Below are 25,750 nucleotides of genomic sequence, written 5' to 3'. Positions count from 1 at the left end.
ATATATATATATAAAATACCAATTTTTTTTTTTGCCAGTTTCTAAGCTGGCATTTTAGTAGCAGAAAAGAATGAATATAACATACTACTTCCATACTTAAGTTTTTGTTTAAAAGCGTACTTGCTGTTTTCACTAAACACTTGTGAACACAAGTACGAGACTGGAGAAGTAATTAAAAGCTAATTGTCTTCAAAACGTCATAGGTTTCTGTTCAAAGCAATCCATAACAACTTTCATAAAGTAAAATATTATTTTTCCACTCGGTACATCCTCGTTAATTAGCTCTCATCTTTTGAAACAGCTTTTTATATACTTTAACAATGATAGAGATTATACTCAGTTGTGGGTATAGCCATCTGACAGTAAAGTTAAGGGATCCTAAAGTAAATGGTTCTCATTATTTAAGCCTCATTATCACCAAGTTCTTCCCAAATTAGTTGACCAACCCAATAAAAATCATTTTAAAAGTTAAATATTCTGTATTTTCCATAACATGCAAACATAATATGATTAATGAAACCAACTGAGGTTGAACAAGGGTAGAAACAAAGCCAGAAAGATTCATTCCCAATCCTGTACTCAGTATCTGGGCCATATACTGCCCTTTCTCAATTCAGGTATTGCAACGGACATTAGTTTAACTGGGTCACAATTCACCTCCTTCTTGTTCCATTGCTTTTTCAAATACTATATAATTTAGGAAGATGGAAAGAGGCATCTAGGAATGAAGAAAAATTATACATCAGTAAGATGCTAAGCAATGTGGACATCCTTGCTAGTATTCAACAATAAGAAGTACTTACTCTGGGAAGTCTAGCTACAATGTTCATAAACATTCCTAAAACTGGAAGTATATGTCCAAATGGTATCAACTACTCACCTATTTGCTCCCACAGTTATGAGAAAAATCTACTCAAGAGCAAAATCCTTCCTATTTACCTAGTAATATGCTATTGCCAAGTCCATGGGTAACAGTGTAGGTGGAAGTACTTTGTAAACACCAAACTATATATGTAAACTACACACTATTACATGTATGTTAATTGTTCATTCAGATAGGAAGATAAAGGATAAAAAGCAATGTCTTTTCCTCTTATCCTTCCATTAGTTATCACTATTTTCCCTCCTCTAGGTCAAAATCTGGTCTGAATAATGAAGAGAGAAGAAAGACACTCACTCCGTCAGAGTATAAGAATAGACTGAATTGTAGGCAAAACAAAATTAACCAACATTGAACCCAAGATATTGAAAATAGAAGCCAAAATTAGCATTCACTTCTCAGAATCTGCTTTACCAAAATCAATGTGCCCCGTGCAAAGAAACCACTTTCTAAGCTCTAAATATCTTATTTAATAAATTAACAGCATGCCTAATTAAAAAGCTTATAAATGAAAACCCTTAGTAACAGCTTCTAGTAATAAAAGTGCCAATGTTATAACAGCCCAGTTATTCAACTCTGCAAAACAGATGTATTCTCATTTTTCTTATTAGAAAACCGACATCCAAAAAGCTAATCACATTCCTATTATCAAGATAGTACTCAGTAATGGCCACAATTGGAACCAAGTAATACCGTTCCAAGTCCCTAACCTTTTCATTACAACAGACAGTTGCTCCCTTTTAACCTTGCTCCACATTTCAACTAGAAATGTTATGGCCTGTCATATAGACTAATGTACCTAGAAAATATCAATTTCAAATTATCAATGACAGAGTCCCCTTAATGACTGAATTCCATTCTTAAGAGTCGCCCGACCCCAACGCCAGTCATTCAGACTCCTTTCTCAAGTTTAAAAGCATTCTTCCCCCAAATCTACAAATATTCCAATAGTAACACAGTTTTTATTGCAAGTGTTCATTTGTAAACCAGTTTTTAGAATGCTTATTTCCTAGTCCAGATCAAAAACACCCAGTAGCATGGCGATTACTTCTTGTTCTCTCTTTGAAGAACCTAAAGATATTAATTTAGGCACACATAAATGAAGGAATATTTATTCTGGATCACCCATTTCACCTCTAAGAGAAACCTTTATATAATGTGTATCTTTGCTGTTATAATTTTCCTGTTTACTCACTGATTCTTTGCCTTTTTCTTAGAAATAGTTTTTTCCTTTCATTAGCATTTAAAATAGTTATTCTAGGTTTAACATATAGTAAAGGGTGAGCTTAATTTTGTCTAGGAAGCAACACTAGATACACACTACCACAGATACATATATATATATATAAAAAATACATTTACAAGTTATAAATAGATGATGTCTATAAACATTTTGCCTAGACAAACTGCTTATTAGAACAATATCATTAACTAACCAGAAGTTAACATGGAAAAGAAAAAGTGCATTCAAAACATACCTTTTGATTTTCTTCTTTAAAAACTCTCTCTTCCCCTGCTAAACGGGTATGCTTCCTCAGGGCACTTGGAGAGATGTCAATTCTCCTTAATGTAAAATAAAGTCTATTTGTAGTCACATTGATTTTATGATTCCACAAATTCCTAAAATTTGTCCATTTTTGTAAAGGGAATACCAGACAGTTGTTTCTCTCCCAGTAGACTAAATTTAGTATAGCAAGATTATTAATCTAATTCCTAATAGATAATTAAGAAATAAAAATGAATTTATTAAAAATAAATTAAAATGCCTCCAATTATTTGTCCACAAATGAAGCCTGATCTTTTAAGACATCAAGCTTACTTTAATCATCAAAAAAGAAAAACCTTTTTTGATTAAAATGAATATTATCATGTAAGTATCAGCATGTGATTATAATACACCAGTATCAACGAATACACAAGTAGGATTATTCGTTCTTAAGTGATCTCCGATCTTTTTACACACTCAGTATCTCTAGTTTTGCTCTGTGCCTCTCCTTGCATTCTTAAGCTACTGTCAGTTGAGTCTTCCCAGTGCCTCTTCAGCAGTGACCACCAAAACCATACCTACTATGTATTAAGCACTGAATTAGATACTTTACAATTAATACTAACTCTCACCATCATCCTGCAAAACAGGATATTTTATTTGTTATTCTTATTTGTAGATGGAAAAAAAAAAATTCAGAGATTAAATAACGTTTTTATCACAATGCAATTAAGTGAGAACAAGGAATTGAACATATCTGACTTCAAACTCATGATCTTTTCACAAGGAACAATTTTATCTCACCAAGCATTTTTATTTTACAAACTTACTGGAAGTGAACAAAACTCAAAGTTTACTTACTCTAGGCATCCAACCCCCTCCCAAAAGACAAATTGGTAACTATTTAATTCCATACTGGGAAGTGATAAGAGTGAGTATTTTAAGTTCTAACAACCAGTTTTAACCAAATAAACTGAAAATTAAAAAGAAATTGTAAATTACAAACTTTCATTTGAGTCATGATACCCATGTAGTTTGATGTATCTTATCTATAATTTCAACATGAACTTGTCTAACAGTGTCTTCCCAGCAAAACAACACTTTCACATGCCCAGCATACATACCTGTGTATCTCAGGGCTCTTTTGCCTGGCACTATGTTCTTCAGTGGCTTTCTGATACGACGTGAACCTCTCGTTTAGGGTCATTGAAGATGATTTGAAGTATTGCTCTGTTGATTTAGGAGAAACACTGCCCAATTAGTTACCTTTACCTTAAGAGGAATTTTCAATTGTGACAGAAGGGCATATAGCAGGTGAATAGAAAATAAAAATACTCAAGACACCTAGTAGAAGAGAATCAAGTGTTACAAAGAACTCCTACCCTGGCCCATGTAACTTCTTGTACCTCAACAGGTAACTGATGCAAAGTTCCTCACAGGTCTCTGTCAATATTACATATAATCCAAGAACAATAAATATACTAAATCAAGAGTCTCTAATTCAATTTCAATAACACACTACACTTCCTCAAGTAAACAAAAAGCAATACGTGAATGTCCTTAAGCCTTGCCAATGTGAACCAATGAAGCTAACTTCAAGTAATCATTTGCAGAAAGCAAAAAAATACTAAAATAACTTGCAAAGCTTGTTTTAATAAACTAACAAAATTATTTCAGCAATAACTATGTTGTTAACAAAACCTGGATTTAAGAAAAAACTGAATACTGGCACTTCAATTGGAAAAATATTTTTTACATCAATTAACACTAATTACTCCAAAAATCTGGCATCTTGGCAAACCTGACAGTACATTTGATATTACTGTCTTGTCTTTTAACAATTTTAAAATTAGTAATATCAACACCAATTCTTTTTTAAACCATTTCAAGATATGCTGTTGATGTAATATAGAAAAGACGTATAAAGTCATGAAATGTTACATTACGAAGCAAGCTATCTGCTTAACAGGTCAACATACATCTGTGTCAACTTACCGCCCAATATCCAGCACATGTCTCATAACCAATCATTAAAACTTGAAATGGCCACTACCAGGGTAGTGCCTCAATCATAATTCCATGAAACCCAGGAATTTGAGCTAGCAACTCAGTTTTTATGCCATTTTTGCCAGGAAGACAGAAGATTCAACTTTGCCTGTATCTTTCAACAGCTATTTTACTTTGAAACATGGATTTGCCATTTCAAAACATATTCCAGGACCTAGTTACAATGAAAAAGAAAACATCACTGGGCATTTTCAGCTCTATAGGAAGTAAGAGCTGTTCAGATCGGTTGCACAATACCAATAATGAAACATTACTACAGTTCTTTTCTTTAAAAAAAAAAAAAGGAAAAAGGAAAAATTTATCAAAACCTGATCTCAAAATTCAGCAATAAACTGTAAAATGTAGAGACAGGTAAAAAAAAAAAAGTGAAAAAAGGAAAAATGTTAATGCTTCATGTTCTATGCACCACAGTAATATGGTCACAAATTGGTTCATAAACCTAGTTATAGCCAAATAGCAAAACTCTTTTGTTACTATGTTTAAATAACTACAGTAAAAAAGAAATTCATTAACTCTTCACTATTTTGAAATAAGTGCATGAAGAATTCCTGAGTGACAAGTTTCAGCTATGAGTTTTTCTCAGGTCCAAAGACAAACTTATCAAAAACGGCTTTTCAGAGCAACAGCCACGGAGATTCCTGGGTAAGAAACCTATGTCAAGGTAAACTCCCTTTCAAACACAAAAATAAAATAATAACATCTATTTGCCCAAAAAGTCACAAACTAAAATCTTTGAGAATTATTAGTAACTCTGGAACTAAAATTAGACACTGGTGAAAAGAGAACATCACTACTTCAGTTGAAAAGAACATCCTTCATCATCCCCAGGACCTCATAGGAATGTCGTCATTATTATCCTTAGTCACTCACTATTCACATTATCGCTACTTACCTTGCATACTTTTAAATTTCTTGAACTTTTTTCCCCCTTTAAAAATCCTAATAAAAGTTTTCTGATTTATCATATAAAAAAGTAAAATATTATAACAAATTAAGTAATACAAAATTAACACAGAAAGACTGTTTTCCCCTCCCCACTGGTTTCAAGTTTCTTTAAAGGTTAAAAAGAAATTCTTCATAATAGTAACAACATTGCACCACTTTGTTGTAAGTCTATGCCAAGAGTACATTAATACAAGTGTTATGAATGCAAAGATAATCTGCAAGCACTCTGAACTTCAAAGACAGTATTATGGCATATTTCAAAAAGACTTTCAGCACTGTATAAATCTGTATCATTTTTTATCATGATACAGATTTTCAGGGTATGTTTCAATTTTACTTACACTTATTAAATATTAAAAATCACTTTCTTAAATAGGTGTTAATGTTAACAAGACACATCTCATTTATGAAGTGCTATTTATACAAAATTTTAATAGTCTACATAGAGCCCTAGGGTGTGTTATTATTATGCACAGCTGTTAATTTTTTTTTACTTGCAAGAAAAATATAATTCACAATACTAAACATACCTTTAACATGATGAACCAAGGACACAATGTGTTGAATAAATGACTCAGATGTGCTTTTGCTGGCCTGTGGCAACTTAATGTGGTCAAAGATGGATCGGAATTCTTGCTCCTTCTTGACAGAATGGACAAGTGTACTAGCAAGCAGTCTGTCTTTAGTCAAGGAGGCAGGTCTGGAGCATATCGGTAACAAACAGACACATACAAACAAAATATACCATTGGTTTGAATATGAAAATGGGAAGAATGGTCAGAAAATAAGATAATTAACTGGATTATTAACTAACCACCCACAGATTATTTATTGGGGAGCAATGTGGATTACCTGTTAGAATCATCAAGAGGAACAGGTGCCATTTTGAGCTTGACTTCAGGACGATGAGAATCACTGGCTATCATTTTGATCCTAAGTGGGCTCTCTTCTCTGAAGGTAGACTTTTCTCGTGCATCCAGATTCTTGTGTAGAGGGGGACTGTAATCAAAGAGGTCTTTGAGCTTTTCAGACTTTACCTGCTCAGGTGACTGAGTTTCTTTCTTTACTGTTATTCTCTCAGAATTTTTGTCGTCTTCCTTGTGCTTATCTTTTGCAGTGCTAGGCCTTTCCACTACATATCCAGTCTCTTTAAGTTTGTAATTTTTTTCTTCTCTAAATCCATCACTTTCTCTATTGCCTTTCAATGAAACTTTGGACTTGTACTTGGGTCCTTCCTCCTCAGTATTCCGGTGAGACGTAGTAGCAAAATTTTTACCCTGATCTGCAAGAACTGACTTCCTGAACTGTCTGTAATCCTCTGTCTCCTCTGTGTCATCCCCTTCTGAATCATTAAACTTTTGTTTTCCAGATTCTTTATCACTGAAGTAATCTAGAACTTCCTGATCTTCCCATTCTCCCTCTGCCCTCCCTTTCTCTGATCCTTTCTCCTTTGAAGCCTCTTTATCCCTGGTATTACCCCTATCAAGCAGGAATACTCTAGACTCTTCATCTGTGAACCTGTGAATAAGCAAAGAAGAGGATGGTAACTCTGGATTGCATTCATTCTGGACCACTTACATACTTAACTGTGCTTCCCAATATCACAGGGCCAGTAATAAGAGGAAAAAAATCCTACTGAAAATTGCTTTTTTTCATATTCCACTTATAGAAAGCATTAAAAGCATCCATAAAGCTTATGTGCTGAGTTTTTAAATAAATGCACATATTAAGACTTCTGAAGTTTAAAAAAAGTAAAGCCATTCTCAAAAACTTGTTCTATGTGCTGATAGTTCACAATTCTGCACTAACAAATCCAAATTTTCAGAGCTTAATTTTTGAGACTAAGAACCACTAAAAACTTATCTGTAATACACTTATCTATTTGACACTTAAAATATACTTATCTATTTAATATATTTATCTATTTGAATTCTACTTATGCTACCACTCAAAATTTCACTCTTTAACATATTTACTAATATAAATAAGAGTTCAAAAAAGTGGACTTCAAAGTAATTAGTATTAGATATTACTATTCTATCTAAATCACAAAATAATTCATGTATATACTTTTCAGTAGAAAATGATTTCTGGCAATATTAAGTAGAAACTACATATCAATTCAATAAAAAATTAATTTTAGGTTGGGAAGCACTAAACCATAAACAGCAAGCTTGCTGTATTTCCTCACTTAAAACCAACCACATTACCTTAGCAATCCATTCTCATTAAGGAACCTTTAGCAATGCTTAAAATTAGCATTTAGACCAAGCATCTCTCTAAAATGTCACTAGAGTCACTAAGAAATACCATTTATTATCTTTTCTACAGTCAGGAAGATTTATTAAAAATTGGCAGCTGGACTATTAATACTACCACACAAAAATATATAACTGCATTATTTTATGTAGGTCACATTATAATGATGAAGATGACAAAATAAGCTTTCAATGCTTTAACACTTATAAAATTAATCTCTGTAAGCTTTTACAATTTTTACAGATTAACCATTAGTTATGCTTTATGCTACTCAACTTCTCATTTACATTCTTAATTCTGCACTTAAAAAATGGATGAAATGAAGAGTATGAATTAGCTTCATAAACATTAAAACACTTTACAATGAACTTGGAATTATTTTATAAAAAGTCACGACTAAAAATACTTAAATACACATCACAATGCAATTTGAAAACACACATCTGAACAGAATTCAGAGAAATATTACTATTATGATCTAAATTCTCTTAACTCTTTACCTTTTTAAGAATTTTCCTGTCTTTGCAGTTTCCTGATCTCCACCATCAGGATAAAATGAGGAACGTCCCCTAGCCTCATCTCTTGGAGCATTCTGTGGTGTGATTGTCTTTGCAGGGCTTCTTCGTGAAGGTATGTGATGAATTGGACTATTCTGAGAAGGACTGTATCTACTTGATCCATTTCCAACAGAACCAGACCCAGATCTTTCAGGACTATGCTGAATGGAATGTGAATGCTGAGAGGGGGTGTTTTTTGCAGAGTGTACTGTACTGAGCATGGGGGCATCAGAGCAAGATGAACTCTGACTAGGTGGTGTAGCAATTGGTGAAGGACTATGGGGTGATCTGGGGCTATTATCATAAGCTGAAAGGCCAGGCCAAATATCACCAGATGTGGCCGATGATTTATTAAATTCATCAATAGATTCAGATGGGTCGTGTTCAAATGTATCTTTCGGTTCCTCCTGTGATTTATTTTTCAAAGGACTCTCTTCTTGAGGTTCCCCTTCAGCTTTTTTGGTTTGTTTTTCCTGAGACCCTCGTCTTTTAGAGACAGGAGACTTGCTATAAGGGGACGAAGAACGAGAAGAGGATGATCTTGGAGACCTAGAGGATCTATATGATCGGCGAGATCTGCTTCGGGATCTTTGAGAAGAAACGGATCTTCTTTTTGGACTCCTAGAGCGTGAACGACCTCGTCGAGGACTCCTAGAGTGTCTTCTATTCCAAACAGGTCTATATCCACCTCGATGATATCTACCTCCTCCTCCTTGATAATACCCTCTACCCCTTCCTCTGTACCCATAAGGTCGTCTCATTCCTCTATTATTTCTGTAATCTCGACGATAATCTCTAGAATAAATTCGATCTCTACTACGAGATCTTGAATACGTCCTGGAACGAGACCTAGAACTAAAAATGAAATAAATATCAATGAAAGAAAAATAAACTATTCCATTGTACCATTCTGATTGAATATATTATGCAAATAAGTTGTCAAAGCTAAAAATTTATTTTTTTTAGAAAACCCTCATTTATATAAAAGTAAAAGGTGACTATTTTCAATGAAGAACATCTCAATTCTAAGGTATATATCGAGAAAATGGGAGAAAAACTGACATCCAACAATAAGACACATTAACAAATTACATTTATGCAGGTACTTAAAGTGGTAATGTCAAAAGAATATGTAATGCCATGGAAGAATATTCATTAGTGAAATACCACTGGCTAAATGCATATGTAATAAAAAGTTAGGCCAAGAAAAATACTAAAGAAAAATCAGAAACTAATAATAATTCATAATGACATTATGGTCATTTATTTTTAACTTGTAGTTTCTATTTTCCATGCTAAGTATGTATTACCATTTAAAGAAAAACAACCAGAGTCAATCATATTTATATAAAAGAATAAACTTATTGAGACCTCAGAGTCAGAAACAAGAAACTATGAAATAATATGCCAAGATTCTTTACTGCCAAATAATTCTTACATTATCCAATTCATCTCTTAACATTACAACAGTTCCCCTTTATCTGCAGGAAATTCATTCAAAGTTTCCCCACTCAACTAATTCTAAACAACAGATCCACTCACAGGGTTCTTGGAGACTAAAACATGTTAATGAATTTAGCATTCTGCCTGTGTTAAGCAATCCATAACTATTAGCTGGTATGATTATTATTATTTAAAGAGGTAAAAGCACAGTAATTCACCTGTATCTCTTCTTCCTTGAGTGTGATCTTGATCTTGATCGAGAACTAGACTGTGATCTAGACTTTGATCTTGAAGAATGTGATCTAGAATTGGAGCGACCCATTTCTTTTCTCCTAGGCAAATGAAAGGGCAAAAAAGGTTAAAATCACAATGCAAGAGAAACAGTTTCTATTACTTATCTTCAGATACAAATTAAGTTTATAAAACATAAGTTTCTCAAAGGATATTACCCATTATTATTCAAGTGAGTACTAAGTCAATTATCCCTAACTAAAACTGTATTTTCACCTGCATGGCAGGTATTGTAAAGACACAACAGAAGATTTCTATGGACTTTTCCACTTATGTGCCTCAATCCAAAAAAAGCCAGCAGCTGCAGAAGTCAGAAAGAGCAATGACATCAGACTGCAGCAGTACGTTAGATGTTATTCCATGCCCAATACAAATGCCTACCTCTCCTGTAAAAAAGATAAATAATATCAGAGTATTACAGATAACAAACCTGAAAAGAAAATACAAATGACATAATATTAAAAAACAGAGCAAACCCACCCAGCTCTCATCATAAGTGCTTTATGGCTTTGAAATGGGACTAAGTTGACCACTCCATGTATACAATACTGTTTGGAATGGTGATGGATAAGTCTCCTAGTAGAATAAAGGTCACTAAGTCTCTGAACAGCTGGAGCCCACGGCTCTGCTTTCAAAGGTCATAACTGTAGAATAAAAATGGACTTATGTGACAATGCCTAGTTCACCCTATAGCTTTCTGGTGAAAAGAAGAAAAAGAATATAAGAAACTAAAGAGATTGCGCCAAGAAGAGATTGGGACTGCAAGAAAAAGAGAACTTGTACACCAATATTCTAACTTTTCTAAATACTAGCTAGTATCTAATGCAATAATCAGACCTCACGGAAATCAGTAACAGGACTAACTGATTTATAAGATCTACTCTTTACAAAATTAAAACCTATACTTCTCCCAAGTTTATTCCTGCTACAACTATTTTCAAATTTTCACTAACTTACACAAAATAAGTATTTTTTCCAAAAAAAATCAACTCACTAAACTTTCCTAATAGTCTTCAATTGCCATGTATTTAAACCATTTTGATCTAACTAGACTTTGCTCAATATTATGAAACAAATGAACTAGAGGAGGCAAAGATGTCTGCATAGTTCCTCACCAAAAAAGCCACATAAATGACAAATTCAATGGGTTTCAAGTAAATATTTATTCCAAAATAAAACACAACTGTCCTCAAAGAGACAAACACCAGCTACATCTTCTCTCACTCTTAATTCCAAGTGAGTTAAGATATAAAGACAGTACCTTCCTCAAAGATGTATTGAGGATTAAATGAGTTGATACATATAATATTCTTAAAACAATTTTTAGTACGTAATAAGCAATCAAACTTAATTACTTTAACACCCTTGTAAGGGGGGGAAAAGTTAAGTTATGGAACTCTTCTTGTATGCATAAGGATAAGTTAAATAAGCAGAGCTATTTTGTCCTGATTATTTTTGAATAACTGTGTATTCTGAGTCTTTAAGTAGATGTGTTTATAGAAGTAGAAGCAGATACACAACCTAGAAACAGAAGAGAATCTTTTCCCTAAAACTTTTAAAATCTGGCTTACTTCATACACGTCACCATAACAAAAGTTTCAGACCATATCACGTGTAATCAGTCTAAATCATTAACCTCAGAAGTCACAATTTCTTTAAAAAGTCCAAACTGCAGACTAGAAAAACTAATCATCTACCTTGGGTTTTATGCAGGATCAAGCAGTCAACTGAAGTCTTTGAGATGCTGTAAGATTCTTCCTGGAGAGAACGTTCTGAGAAATTAAATTCCTAGCAAAGATTAAAAAAAAAACATTGAATTATGGTAAAAAATTCACTATGTACAACATATTACCACTCAGCACCACAATAAACTTTTAATAAAGGCACTAAATGTTTCAGGAACAGGATACTGAATCAGGAAATAAGTTTTTAACCATAAAAGCTTAAAGAAATTTAACTTTTATTTTAATTAGAATGCAGCAGTGAGTGCACTGTGAAACTACAGCACCTTTAATTCGAACATTTGAGTTCTAATTTTAGCAATATGGGCTTTAGAAAACAGAAGCTATACTGTCATCCTATCAGAAAATTCCAAAGTGGTTAGCGTGAGAGGCCATCTTGGTATATCAAAACATATTATGTATCTACAGTAGGGGTTTCCCTGACAGCTCAGTGGGTAAAGAATCTGCCTGCAATGCAGGAGACCTGGGTTCGATCCCTGGGTCAGGAACATCCCCTGGAGAAGGAAACTGCAAACCACTACAGTATTCTTGCCTGAAGAATCCCATGGACAGAAGAGCCTGGCAGGCTACAGTCCATGGGGTCGCAGAGTCGGACACAACTTAGTGACTAAACCGCTACCATCTACAGTTAGTATTCATAATGCTACAGTTTATAACAACTACGGTATGAGTTTCCTTTAATGCTATTTATCTTATTTTCTCCTGACCACTTCCTTTCATATAGTTCAGTTTCATTTGAAGCTGATTTTTAAAATTAATGTAACAGCCATCATAGTAACTCTAATAATTTTGTGCCTAAAAGTATTTATATATATATATATACACACACACACACAGATGTTCCCAAAAAAAAGAAAACAGCCAGTAGATGAAACAAGTATCAACTGGAAGCCAGAGCTCTTCATAAACTAATTTACATTACTATGCAAATAAATTTAAGTTATACACAAAGTATTAAGCAGTTTCAGTATTTACTGAAATGCTTAGCGCTATGAATAAAATTCAGTTATTATCAATTATGGGGCTTCCCAGGTGGTGCTAGTGGTAAAGAACCAGCCTCCAATGCAGGAGACACAAGAGACGTGGGTTTGTTCCCTGGGTCAGGAAGATCCCCCGGAGGACGGCACAGCAATCTATTCTAGTATTCTTGCCTGGAGAATTCCATGGACAGAGGAACCTGGAGGGCTACAGTTCATGGGGTCAGAGAGTCAGACATGAGTGAAACGACTTAGCACACATTATCAGCTATGTACAAAGCATAGCAAAAAATACGAAGGGATCAGAAACTAAACAATACAAGATTGTACGTGACAATGCTGAAGGAATTCATAAACCAGTTTAAATGGGGAAAAAAACTCATGTTAATATGAAAATCTGTCTTATCTAATTATCGATCCAATGAAAAACTGTAATAAAAATGAAAACACAAAGTAAAGAAATAAGATTAAACTGGTAAAACAAGAACATGTCCCCTAATTATACATGGCCTTACAGCTAAGGGAATTATTTGATTTTTAAGATAGGAAGAAGGAATAGGAACCTAGCAAGTATGGGATATATCACAAAATAGGAATTAGCAAAACCAAAAGATCATGGATACATTAACAAAAAGATTTCTAAAGTACTCCTATGTTTAGTTTTAAAAACAGTAGATTCCCCCAAGTGGGCAGAGAAAAACTCTCATCTTTTAAACTGACAAGTTGTTATGAAACTTTATTCTGACCGAGAAGTTCAATACTGCTGATTCACTGCTGGAAGTGATACAAGGCTCATTTTAGCCAACACTTACCCCAAACAAGTCTAAAAGGCTTAGTTTAGTTTCTGTATATCCAAAGAAGAACCAATTGCCAAATCTCTCTTTACTCCAAGTCATGATATCCTGAAGTACCAAGAAAATATATGCTAGAAATAGCAAAGTGAGGAAAGAGGGGCTGTAGGCTGTTAGCCTAGGCAGATGTACCTTCTTGTTCATGATCGAAGAATATATTCAAGCATCCATACCAAGAACTCAATGATCATATATAAAATATGACACATAATACATTTAATAATATATAACATACATTTCAAATTAACATTTAATACTATGTAAATATTTAAGATAGTACAAAGACTGTAATCAGCTTGCCTTTTTTCTTTTTTAAATGAAAGTCTATACACAAAGCACTGTTATATATTATGGGAGACATGACAGATCCCTACCCTGCAAAAAACAACTAGAGGGGAACTAGAAAAAAACAAATTACTGGAAATTAAACTAAACATCAAACATGTGCCAAGAACTGTGCTAGGTGACTTTAAATAAAATTATCTCATTTAATCCTCATAATTTCATAAGCTACATATTTAACCCCACCTTTCAGATGAATTTAAGTTTTCATAATTCATATGAATTTAAACAAAGGAGACAGCACTTTAAGTGAGACATTAAGTTCCCTTCTCTGTTGGAGCTTATGTTCAAGCTAGGGGAAGAGAGAAACCAAAGAACACAAAGTGATGTCAAGAGATGGAGAGGAGGACTACTACAGTGGGTCCCTGAACCATTTTTAAAGAAGTAACAGTTAAGTTAAAGAGAAGGAACATTCCAAAGATCCAAGAAAAGCATTCTAGGCAAGGGACACAAACTTAACCAGTTCAAGACAAACTTATAAGAAGGCTGAGGTACTGTGATCAATGAGAGGGTACAAGATAAGGCAGGAGACAGGAAAGGACTAAATCAAATAGCATCTAACAAGGAGGTCAGAGTCGAGTTGAGATTTTACTCTAACCATAATGGGAAGGTCCTAGACGGTCTGATTAGGGAAGTGTCACCATCTTATTTATTTACATTTTAAGATGGCTGCTATATAAAGCATGAACCACATGGAGAAAAGAAAAGGGAGACAAATTAGAAGGTTGAAGTAGCAGTAAGTACTTGAGCCGAGTCTTAATTTTAGCATATTCAGGATGTGGGCTCCAAATTTTTGCAAACTACTGCTATTCATAACTTTAATAATCCTCAAAATACCTCCCGTGACTATTACTCCAACTGACTAGGTTCAAAATTCTGGTTTGACAATTAACCAGCTACCCAACTTTGGACAAATTACCTTAATCTCTTTCAGCTTCACTTTCCACATATATAAAATAAACCTAATAACAGTACTTACTCATGGGCTTAAGATTAAATGTGCTGAATTAATAGATGGAAATAACTTATCTGGCACATGGTATGTATTCAAATATTAACCGGTCTGAAACAGTCTTAACTGCAGTTTATTAATTTCATTTCAAACGATTAATATTTAATATTTTTGGCATAGCATTAATCAGCATTATTAAAAAAGTCAAGAAATGCTTAACAGGGTGTGAGGATGGCCAAGTGGTCTAAGGCTCTAGACTCAAGAGATGTTTAACAAAACAAGTGGAATTTTGCTTTAAAACACTCCAGAAAACTGGAATTTGAAAAAGAACAGATTTCACACATATAACTGAATCATTTACTGTACACCTGAAACTAACACAACAATGTCAATCACCTATACTCCAATAGAAAATATTTACGCATCCTCAAAAAAAAAGCAAATAATGTTAAAGTTGGTAAATGCTGATAATTATTAAGCCTAAATAACAGTTCAATATTCTACTTTTGTGCTTGAGTATTTCCTTAAGAAAAAGCTTTAAAAAAAAAAAAGGTTTAGTCACATAATTTTTACTTCTGTGTCTAGTTCTTTGTCAGCCTGCTTTAGAAAAAAGCACACAGAACTGAGAAAAAGAACACCTGCATTCCAGACCAGATTGTGCCACTCCCTGGTTCATGTGGCCCTAAAAAGTTTTCCACCTTTTTTGGCCTCCTCCTAGTATACACTTGCTCCTTGTAAGAGAAACTATGATTAACCTAGACAGCATATTAAAAAGCAGAGATGTTACTTTGCCAACAAAGGTTCATCTAGTCAAAGCTATGGTTTTTCCAGTAGTCATGTACGGATCTGAGTGCTGGACTGTGAAGAAAGCTAAGCGTCAAAGAATTGATGCTTTGACATCAATGAAAACTCTTCAGAGTCCCATGGAATGCAAAGGGATCCAATCAGTCTATCCTAAAAGAAATCAGCCCTGAATATTCACTGGAAGGACTGATGCTGAAGTTGAAACTCCAATACTTTGGCCACCTGAGGAGAAGAACCGACTCATTGGAAAAGACCCTGATGCTGGGAAAGATTGAAGGCAGGAGAAGGGGACGACAGAGAATGAGATGGTTGGATGGCATCAGCGACTCGATGGACTTGAGTCTGAATAAGGTCCAAGAGGTGGTGGTAGACAGGGAAGCCTAGCATGCTGCAGTCTATGGGGTTGCAAAGAGTCAGACACAACTGAGCGACTGAGTTTAACTAGTATATGGAGCCAATACTAGATCAAGTAAAGTTGAAGGTTTGAAAATTCCAAAATAACACACAAATGTCAACCTGTATTATTATTAATGTTTGCAGACTTTTTTTCCAGCTAGGGGCAAAGAAAATATTAAATACTTAGTATCAAACACTGAACTGGTTCCAAATTGGGAAAGGAGTACTGCATCAAAGGCTGTATATTGTCACCCTGCTTATTTAACTTCTATACAGAGTACATCACGCAAAATGCCAGGCTGGATGAAACACAAGCTGGAATCAAGATTGCCGGGAGAAATATCAATAACCTCAGATATGCAGATGACACCACCCTTATGGCAGAAAGCAAAGAAGAACTAAAGACCCTCTTGATGAAAATGGAGAGTGAAAAAGTTGGCTTAAAACTCAACACTGAAAAAATGACGATCATGGCATCCAATCTCATCACTTCATGCAAATAGATGGGGAAACCATGGAAACAGACTTTATTTTCTTGGGCTCCAAAATCACTGCAGGTAGTGACTGCAGCCATGAAATTAAAAAACACTTGCTCCTTGGAAGAAAAGCTATGACCAACTTGGACAGCATATTAAAAAGCAGAGACATTATTTTGCCAACAAAGGTCCACCTATTCAATGCCATGGTTTTTCCGGTAGACATGAATGGATGTGAGAATTGGACCATAAAGAAGGCTAAGCATAGAAGAACTGATGCTTTTGAACTGTGGTGTTGGAGAAGACTCAAGGGACCTTGAACTGCAAGGAGATCCAACCAGTCAATCCTAAAGGAAATTGGTCCTGAATATTCACTGGAAGGACTGAAGGAAGCTCCAACACTTTGGCCACCTGATGCGAAGAGCTGATTAAAAAAGGCCCTAATGCTGAGAAAGAGTGAAGAAGGCAGGAGAAGAGTATGACAGAGGACGAGATGGTTCAATGGCATCACCCATTCAACGGACATGGGTTTGAGCAATCTCTGGGAGATGGTGAGGACAGGGAAGCCTGGTATGCTGCAGTCCATGGGGGTCTCAAAAAGTTGGACAAGACTGAGCAACTGAACAACAACAACAACGTTTGTAGACTTTTTTCCAGCTGGGGGCAAAGAAAATATTAAACACATTCTGAGGTTAACACCGACAACCGCTGTTTAATAAACTTGAATTGAAAAATGAACAAATTCATAACCTACAGCTATAACCTAAATATTTACACTTAGCAGTCAGAGACAGTTGGAGTTCCCAATTCCCTTCTCCATTTCTTTGTCACTTAAGAAACCACTGTAAATTACACAGCTGTGGTTGTTCAGTTGCTAAGTTGTGTCCAACTCTTTGCCACCCCATGAACTGCAGCATGCCAGGCTTCCCTGTCCTTCACCAATGATTCTGAATGTAGCTTCTGGAAAACCCTAATACAAAGTTCTATATAAAACAGAAGTGAAAAGACTTTCCGTTACTATTAATGCAAGTCGTCACTCACATAGCTAACCTAGTATAGGTAGCCGCCCATGTTCAATACACTGAACTAAACCTGAGCCTACCCAAGTCCTAAGTTTTTAGAGACCTCCAAGTCCTGAAAGACTACTGCTCTTCCAACTCAAGAATCAGCTCTAGCCAAAAAATTTCCTTTGCCACAATTATCTGAATCAAGGGGGATTCCCATGACTATCACAATTTAACAATGAAAGTGTGGTATTCTTAAAACAAGATGCTAACTGCCATCAGTAGACAGGCTTTAGTTTACTCACCTAAAGTGAGTTATTTCAGACACCCAATCCTTCCATTCAATAAGTTATCCAAAATTGTCTAGGATCACATAAAACTGTAAATAAACTGGTAGCATTTCCTCCTATGTAAAGGTTCTTTGTCTAAACTGTAGCCCAACCATTCCAACTATAATCCAATCTGAATGAGAATTCACAGTGAGAGATAAACTATTTTGCCTTTTAATATTCCCCAAATTTAAGAGGCTCTGCTGCACAAAAAAATACAAGACTGAAGGAGCTAATCTCTGTACGTCATTTTTGGTCACATCTGCCTCCAAATTTAGTTTCAATTTTTTTCACTTCTCTCTCTCTCTCTATATATATATAAAATAAATTTTAAAAGTTTGACTTAGGACAGTAGTTGCCAGTACTGCTGCTTGATTCTGACAAGATACACCTTAAAACTTAAATAAAGTCAATCACGGCTTTATGATGCAAAGTCCCTAACCTCAACTCACCACTCCCACCCAACCATTTATACCACCAATCGCGGATGCAACTTTTCTAACAAGGTACAATGGTTAATCTGGAAGGACGTGGCCTCGCGGGTACTGCAGAATTGCCCTTTAGCCCCGGAGGTGGCAGGGCCGTCCTTACATCCATTGGCTGAGGCCGCTGCCCAAGCTAGTAACTAGGCACCAAATCCTAGAGTCAAGAGTGCACTCTCGCTTCAAATCACAGTAACCAGGGGGACCCGAAGAAAATTTTCCCGCAACCCGGAAAGCCGGAGGCGGATGCCGGGGTCAGAGAGTGCGGAACGAGATCCTAGGACAAACTAGAGTAACAAAATCAAGGCGAAAACCGGCCGGGAGCGTGAAGCCGGGTTAAAGGAGTTAAAAGACGGCACGAAAAGTGGTTAACCTACCCAAAGCACTTTGTTGCAGGTTAGTTATTTTGTCCAAGCCTCTCAGGCCGGAAAGAAAGGTGGCGATTCCAGCCAATGAGAAGCGAACACAAGTTGCACCTCCGACCGCCTGAGGAGCCGTAGGCGGGGAAGGGAAAGAAGAGGAAGCGCGCGTGCGCCGGGGCGAGCTTTCAGTCGGCCACGCGCACAGGTCCGGGCTGAGGAAAATGGGGGGAAGGGTTGAAAAGGCAGATCTGCGCAAGCGCACGGAAGGCCGCGCGGTCTGTGGGTCTCGAGCCAGACTCCCAGGCGCGCGCGCGCGCACGGTTCTCGCTGCTCACCCCACCCCCCACCTTTTCGGCCCGTAGTGCCTCGAAAGCCTGAGGGAAACTGACTGGGGGACGCATAAATAACGGCGCAACGTCTCCTGGGCTCTCCTGTCACCACCAACCCGCCACTGCCAACAAAAGATTCAGTAATATTCATTCCTCCTCGATATTCACTGCCTTTTGAGTTATCTGAACTCAACGCAAGGCCTACCTGACACGCCGAAGGACGGTTCCCGGGACTTATCTCACCGGTAACTACACAGCGGCCATTTCCCCACTCAAGAACGGGAGGAAAACCATAGAGGTATCTTCGACGCGCTAGCTCCTCTCCGTCACTTCCGATTTGGGGCGTGGCCTCCGGTGCCGCTAAATATCTGACCAAGCCCCACCCACCCCGCCGCCCTAAACCCTCTCTCCGGCCGCGGTAAAGATGTTGCCTGAGGCTTTCTGGGAAGTCGCGCGACTGGTCTCGCGCGATGATCTGGCGGCTCCGCCTTCCGGTCTTCATCAGCCGCCTCCGCCAGGGTGGCGGTAGAAAGTGGGCGGGGTGTTTTTGGTGTTGTGGGGTCGTGGTTTCACACCGTAGGATGCACTGTTCTGGTTTGCATTGAGCGAACCCTCCGGACCTCTCTTGTCCCCACTTTTGCTCGTCTGGTCTATTTTTTCCGTGGGACCAACTCTGACGAGGCCGGAAACAAAAGGATAATTTCACACTGAGGAAAAGACACCGACTTTATTAGCACACTGCGTCTGTCTCTGCCAGGAAGCGCCGAGTTTTTCCTCAGACGCCAACTGGAAACTAGGAAGTGTCGCTTTTTGTTTGATAGAAAATATGCCAGACGCACTTAGAAAGTAGAAAAATGGCCACGATCTGCGTCCGTTTCTTTAGTGGCGTCACACCAACTCTCCTACCCGTAGCGGAGTTCACGCTGCGGTACTCCAAAGTGGCTTAGGCTGTCTTGGCGGCTTGCGTCAGGAGATGCTTCTTGTCCTCGGACGTGGTTAAAGCATTACCACTTAGCCGCCTCGAGGAGTTGGTTTGAGCATAAAAATAAAGCATAACACGAAGCTTTATGATTAGTTGTGCTGGTCCAGAAACAAGCTAATCTGCCAAAAATATAAACCAGATTATGAATAATAGGGAAGCCACATGTTTTGATTTGGATAAAATTTCAAATAAGAGTCATAGCACATTTTCTATTAAGACTTAGCTGCGCTTAATTCCTTAGAGCCTAAAATCGTTATTACTTTGTTGTTTAGGGACCTGAACTGCCTGAAAGGATTTAAAAGTTATAATTAGCAACCAGTCTTCTGTCAGTAAATGCAGTCCAGTATTGGGCCGTATCCGTGGATATAATACTGTGCTTAGGGCATTCTCTCATCACAATCCAATTAACGAGCTCAACTAGAAAAAATACCTCCTTTTTATTTCATGTATTCTGGGTTATTTCTTGTATAGCCTGCCCCTCAACCCCTCACCACTATCAGGTGAATGTGATAAACGTGGAATGTGGAAGCAAGAATCTTTGGCCTTTGTCGTGCACTGATAAGTCCCAGGCATTCAGTAGGTGCTCAGTAAATATTTGTTGAATGGATAAACTATATCAAAAGAAAAAAAGGAAAAGCTGTTGATGGCTCAATACAACTACTATTCTGCAAGTAAGGAAGGGGGATGATTTAAAACTAAAAGCCCTTACCCATTATTTCAGGATAAACCACAACCTGACAAGAGTGCGTTATAAGCTAGGATATTATCTTAAGCCCTTCTCTGCAATTCTGCGAATGCTTTGAAAACGAAGTCACGTTGCTATCTGAGGCAGTATGCTGCCAAGTCCATTCCGTCATGTCCGACTCTGGGCGACCCCATAGACGGCAGCCCACCAGGCTTCCCCGTCCCTGGGATTCTCCAGGCAAGAACACTGGAATGGGTTGCCATTTCCTTCTCCAATGCATGAAAGTGAAAAGGGAAAGTGAAGTCCCTCAGTCGTGTCTGACTCCTAGCTGCCCCATGGACTGCAGCCTACAGGCTCCTCCGTCCATGGGATTTTCCAGGCAAGAGTACTGGAGTGGGGTGCCATTGCCTTCTCCATGAGGCAGTATAACTCTGCTTTTAAATAACCTGAGGTAATAACAAAGTAGAAGAGCCATTGGAACAAATCCTTCAATAAAAAGCAATCCAAGCTTCTCATGAACTAGGTTCATTTGATATATGACACTTTTATCAACCTCCAAAATTAGAGGGTATTGAATTTAGATCATGTTTTATGTACTTCACTGTATTGTTTTCTTTTACTTTCAAAACCTGAAATTCCACCATTACAGTTCCATTCTTCGTAATGGAACTTTTTACCCTGTTGAAAATACAAAGAAAGTGGAGAGGAACATGAGAAAATCAAGAGCCCATTTAACAAAAGGACATTGTATAAAAATAGAAAATTTCCCAAGAAGAAATAGTAATTGTAAACAAATGACCAACCTTATTAATAAGATAAATGCCTACAAAAAGAATAATAAATCAGTAAGCTAAATTTAACTTACAGGTCATTGGCAGTTTACTCTGTTTATAAAACTCCTTAGGGTTTTGGTTTGTTTTACTTAAGGTAACTTGAAAGAAAGAACAAGACAAGACTTGCTGTCTGAAAATGGTGTTGGAAGGTTATAGACTTGGAAGGCAAACTCCCTCCTTCTACTGGTTTGGTTTGTCTTTTTAGGCTGAACAACATTGAAACTGTTTTCTCACTTGGGGAAATTAAAGTTGAAGGGGAATTTGGAGTGTGTCTTCCCACTCCCTGAGAATAGTAACTGTTGCTAACCCATTAGTAGTGGGAAGCAGGCAAAACAGAAAGTGGAGCCAAAAGAGTTTAGGTTATGTAGACTGGGGGCCTGTGAGTGGTTGGCTGTTGTTTCTGCAACCTCCTCTGTTCCTATCCTTCCCAAGGCTTTGTATTGATCACTTTTTTTTTTTTTTTTTACTTGGAGCTAGCTGGTATCTTTCAGTAAATTTCTGAATGAGCTCACCAGAGTTGGTTTCTGTTGCTCAATCAAGAACCCTCAACTGCATGCTCTGTTTTGGGTAGACACATTTTCTATTTATGAGGACATTTTCCCAAATGGTCTAGCATTGTTCCATAACTGTATGATTTGAAATAAATGGTTCCCCTTGCCAAACCTGTTTCACTTCCTACTGGTGAGCACAAGTTGACTGGGTTCCGCCCCCCCCCCCCCCCCCGCCCCGCTCTTTCTATCCTCTTTTTGCCTGCTGCGAACTTGGTAGTTGTTTTTTTCCCCAAGATTTAAAATTACCAAAATTATATATTCAATAATTATCTATTATACTATTATTCCTTAATATTCATTTCAAAAAAATTGAAATATCAAAATATGACTGCTAACCATTGTTCTTAAGTCCCACCAAGATTAATATGCATCTTTCTCACAATGATTATTGCAATAAATGGAATATGTAATACTTTCAAAGTTTTCATAAGAAATCTTTGCCCACAAATTATACCAGCTGGCTATTTAATCTAGCTATTAAAGAGCAGAGAGGAAAGGCCACCTAAAGTGAGGTAATGGAATTATGATTTAGATTTATCACCAAAAACCATTTCTTCCTTGAGAGAGGTTATAGGAGGAGTAGAGTGCTCTTTGTTGAAATTCTTTGGGGTTCAGTCCTGGGTCATCTCTTGTCTCTCTATATCTGTCATCCTGTGATTTTAAGTATCATCTTTGTAGTTTATCTCAAAGCTGGAATTCTCTTTTGAACCACAGACCTGCACATATTTGACTTCATACCTTGTCTTTCTTCTTGAAGGTTTCACACACATCTCAAACCTAATATTAAGAATGGAATTCCTGGGACTTCCCTGGTGATCCAGTGGCTAAGACTCCATGCTCCCAATGCAGGAGGCCTGGATTTGTCCTTGGTGGGGGAAATAGATCCCTGCATGCTGAAACTAAGACCCGGTGCAGCTGAATAAATAAATAAATAAAAGTGCTAGAAAAAAAAATTCTAATTTCCTTTCTTTCTCCCAACCTGTTTATTCTTTCCTTCCCTATTATTCTCTCCAATCTTCCCAACTATTATAACTATCAAAATCCAGTGAATTAAGGTCAAAACCTAGGGAGCAACACTATTTCTTCTTTCCCTAAATTTCTAATCCAATAAATCAGCTGAGACCGGTCAATCCATTTCAAAAATACATTTACAATTATTTGCATTTTCCTTTTCTCACAATGATCATTGTTACCTCACCTAAACTGCTAAAACAGCCTCCTAGCTGGTCTCCCTGCCCACTGTCAATCCATTTCTCAGAGAGAGCCGCTTGAATGATCTCTTTCAAATAAATCATGCCATATCTCTGATTACAATCTTAACCTTCCACTGCAGCTGGATTGAAATCCAAACTACTTATGTAGCTTATCCACTATATATCCATAACCACTTATGTACCACAACCTGCACTTATCTATTTATTCTCACCTTGAACCACCTTCCTCTTAATTAATTATGTACACTACCATTGTTTCCATTCCAGAAACAGAAGGAGATTTTTTCTACTCCAGGGAATTTCAACATTTATACATTTGTTAAAAGAGGAGGAGGAACCAGTAGGAGATTGAGAAAAAAACAACCAGGGAGGTAGAAGACAAATGAAATCAAATGTAGTAGTTTCTCTGTTACTGCAGGAAGCAACAGTTAGAACTGGGCATGAATAACAGACTGGTTCCAAATAGGAAAAGGAGTACATCAAGGCTGTATATTGTCACCCTGCTTATTTAACTTATATGCAGAGTACATCATGAGAAACACTGGGCTGGAAGATGCACCAGCTGGAATCAAGATTGCTGGGAGAAATATCAATAACCTCAGATATGCAGATGACACCACCCTTATGGCAGAAAGTTAAGAGGAACTAAAAAGCCTCTTGATGAAAGTGAAAGAGGAGAGTGAAAAAGTTGGCTTAAAGCTCAACATTCAGAAAACTAAGATCATGGAATCTGGTCCCATCACTTCATGGCAAGTAGATGGGGAAACAGTGTTAGACTTTATTTTGGGGGGCTCCAAAATCACTGCAGATAGTGATTGCAGCCATGAAATTAAAAGACGCTTAGTCCTTGGAAGGAAAGTTATGACCAACCTAGATAGCATATTAAAAAGCAGAGACATTACTTTGCCAACAAAGGTCTGTCTAGTCAAGGTTATGGTTTTTCCAGTGGTCATGTATGAATGTGAGAGTTGAACTGTGAAGAAAGCTGAGCACCGAAGAATTGATGCTTTTGAACTGTGGTGTTGGAGAAGACTCTTGAGAGTCCCTCAGGCTGCAAGGAGATCCAACCAGTCCATCCTAAAGGAGATCCGTCCTGGGTGTTCATTGGAATGACTGATGCTGAAGCTGAAACTCCAATACTTTGGCCACCTCATGCAAAGGGTTGACTCATTTGAAAAGACCCTGATGCTGGGAGGGATTGGGGGCAGGAGAAGAAGGGGGTGACAGAGGATGAGATGGCTGGATAGCATCACCGACTCGATGGGCATGAGTTTGAGTAAACTCCAGGAGTTGGTGATGGACAGGGAGGCCTGGCGTGCTGCAATTCATGGGCTCGCAAAGAGTTAGACACGACTGAGCGACTGAACTGAACTGAACTGTATAACAAAACTTAGCAGCTTTAAACAATAATTTCACAGTGTCTGTGTGTCGGGAATCTAGAGGGGTTATCTGCATGATTCTGGCTCAGGGTCTCATGAAGTTGCAGTAAAGTTATCAGCTGAGACTGCAGACATCTGAAGTCTGAAGATTCGCTCCACAATCACTCATGTGGACGTTGGCAGGAGACCTCAGTTCCCAATCACATGGACGTCTGCACGGGATGCCTCAGTATCCTCATGCTACAGTTGGCTTCCCCTAGTTAATAATGGGAGAAAGGGGAGCCCAAGACAGAAGTTGTTACCTTTATAAGCTAATCTCAGAAGTGACACACCATCACTCTACTATTTTTTTTTCATTTATTTTTATTAGTTGGAGGCTAATTACTTTACAATATTGTAGTGGTATTTGTCATACATTGACATGAATCAGCCATGGATTTACATGTATTCCCCATCCCGATCCCCCCTCCCACCTCCCTCTCTACCCAATCCCTCTGGATCTTCCCAGTGCACCAGGCCCGAGCACGTGTCTCATGCATCCAACCCGGGCTGGTGATCTATTTCACCATAGATAATGTACATGTTTTGAGACAAAAAGAAAGGCCATGAGAAGTGACACATCATCACTCTACTATATTTTATTGCCCATCCAGACCTAATCCTGGTGCAGTGTGAAAGCAGACTATACAAAGGCATGAATACCAGGAAGTGGAGGTCGTTGGAGACCATTTTGGAGGTTGTCTTCCAGGCCAAGAGAAGCATGTGCTTAAGTGTGTGAATTCAAGAAGACAAGGACGATGTGCCTCTGTGCCATTTGGTCTGCAAGAAACACTATGTGAGTGCAATAATTAATACCCCTCTGAACTGAACTGAAAGAGAATTCTGAAACATAAGCAACTCCAGCATCTACCAGCTATTTCAACTCACATTCATCCTCTGTTCATGTTACAACTTCCCTTCTGATTTCAGATTATGCTCCTTCTACCTCTTCACAACAGCTCACAACTTTCTTGATACCCATTTCTACAAGTAAACTTCAGATATTTTTCAAATAAAATATTATTTTATTATTTATGTGTTTCTTAGCCACTTAACATGTATGAAACTCTGCTACCATATTTGCTAGGTTCCT

The 25,750-nt window shown here is 37.3% G+C and overlaps 1 protein-coding gene across 5 annotated transcripts in view; it reads right to left on the bottom strand.

The window, feature by feature from the left end:
* The window catches only part of BCLAF1 (BCL2 associated transcription factor 1), a 31,259-nt gene extending 11,911 nt beyond the window's left edge, over positions 1 to 19,348 (bottom strand). Inside the window, exons 1-8 of one of the 5 annotated variants that reach the window (XR_010662473.1) lie at positions 19,180 to 19,348; positions 11,626 to 11,716; positions 9,856 to 9,969; positions 8,138 to 9,049; positions 6,231 to 6,896; positions 5,909 to 6,078; positions 3,491 to 3,596; positions 2,359 to 2,443 (exon numbers count right to left, since the gene is read on the bottom strand). Coding sequence is in view for 4 of the 5 variants with exons in the window: in XM_065931292.1 (XP_065787364.1) it covers positions 2,359 to 2,443; positions 3,491 to 3,596; positions 5,909 to 6,078; positions 6,231 to 6,896; positions 8,138 to 9,049; positions 9,856 to 9,959 (2,043 nt within the window). In the remaining variant the exon portion in view is untranslated. The remainder of the gene's footprint in view (positions 1 to 2,358; positions 2,444 to 3,490; positions 3,597 to 5,908; positions 6,079 to 6,230; positions 6,897 to 8,137; positions 9,050 to 9,855; positions 9,970 to 11,625; positions 11,717 to 19,179) is intronic. The other 4 variants (XM_065931293.1, XM_065931292.1, XM_065931291.1 and 1 more) reach the window with 4 other exon arrangements.
* Between the last annotated feature and the right edge of the window lie 6,402 nt (positions 19,349 to 25,750).

This window comes from Muntiacus reevesi, chromosome 3 (genome assembly GCF_963930625.1).
Source record: "Muntiacus reevesi chromosome 3, mMunRee1.1, whole genome shotgun sequence".
In the NCBI taxonomy this organism is placed as follows: Eukaryota; Metazoa; Chordata; class Mammalia; order Artiodactyla; family Cervidae; genus Muntiacus; species Muntiacus reevesi.
Note: the sequence above shows the minus strand (reverse complement) of the source record. Positions and strands in the feature narration are given on the sequence as shown.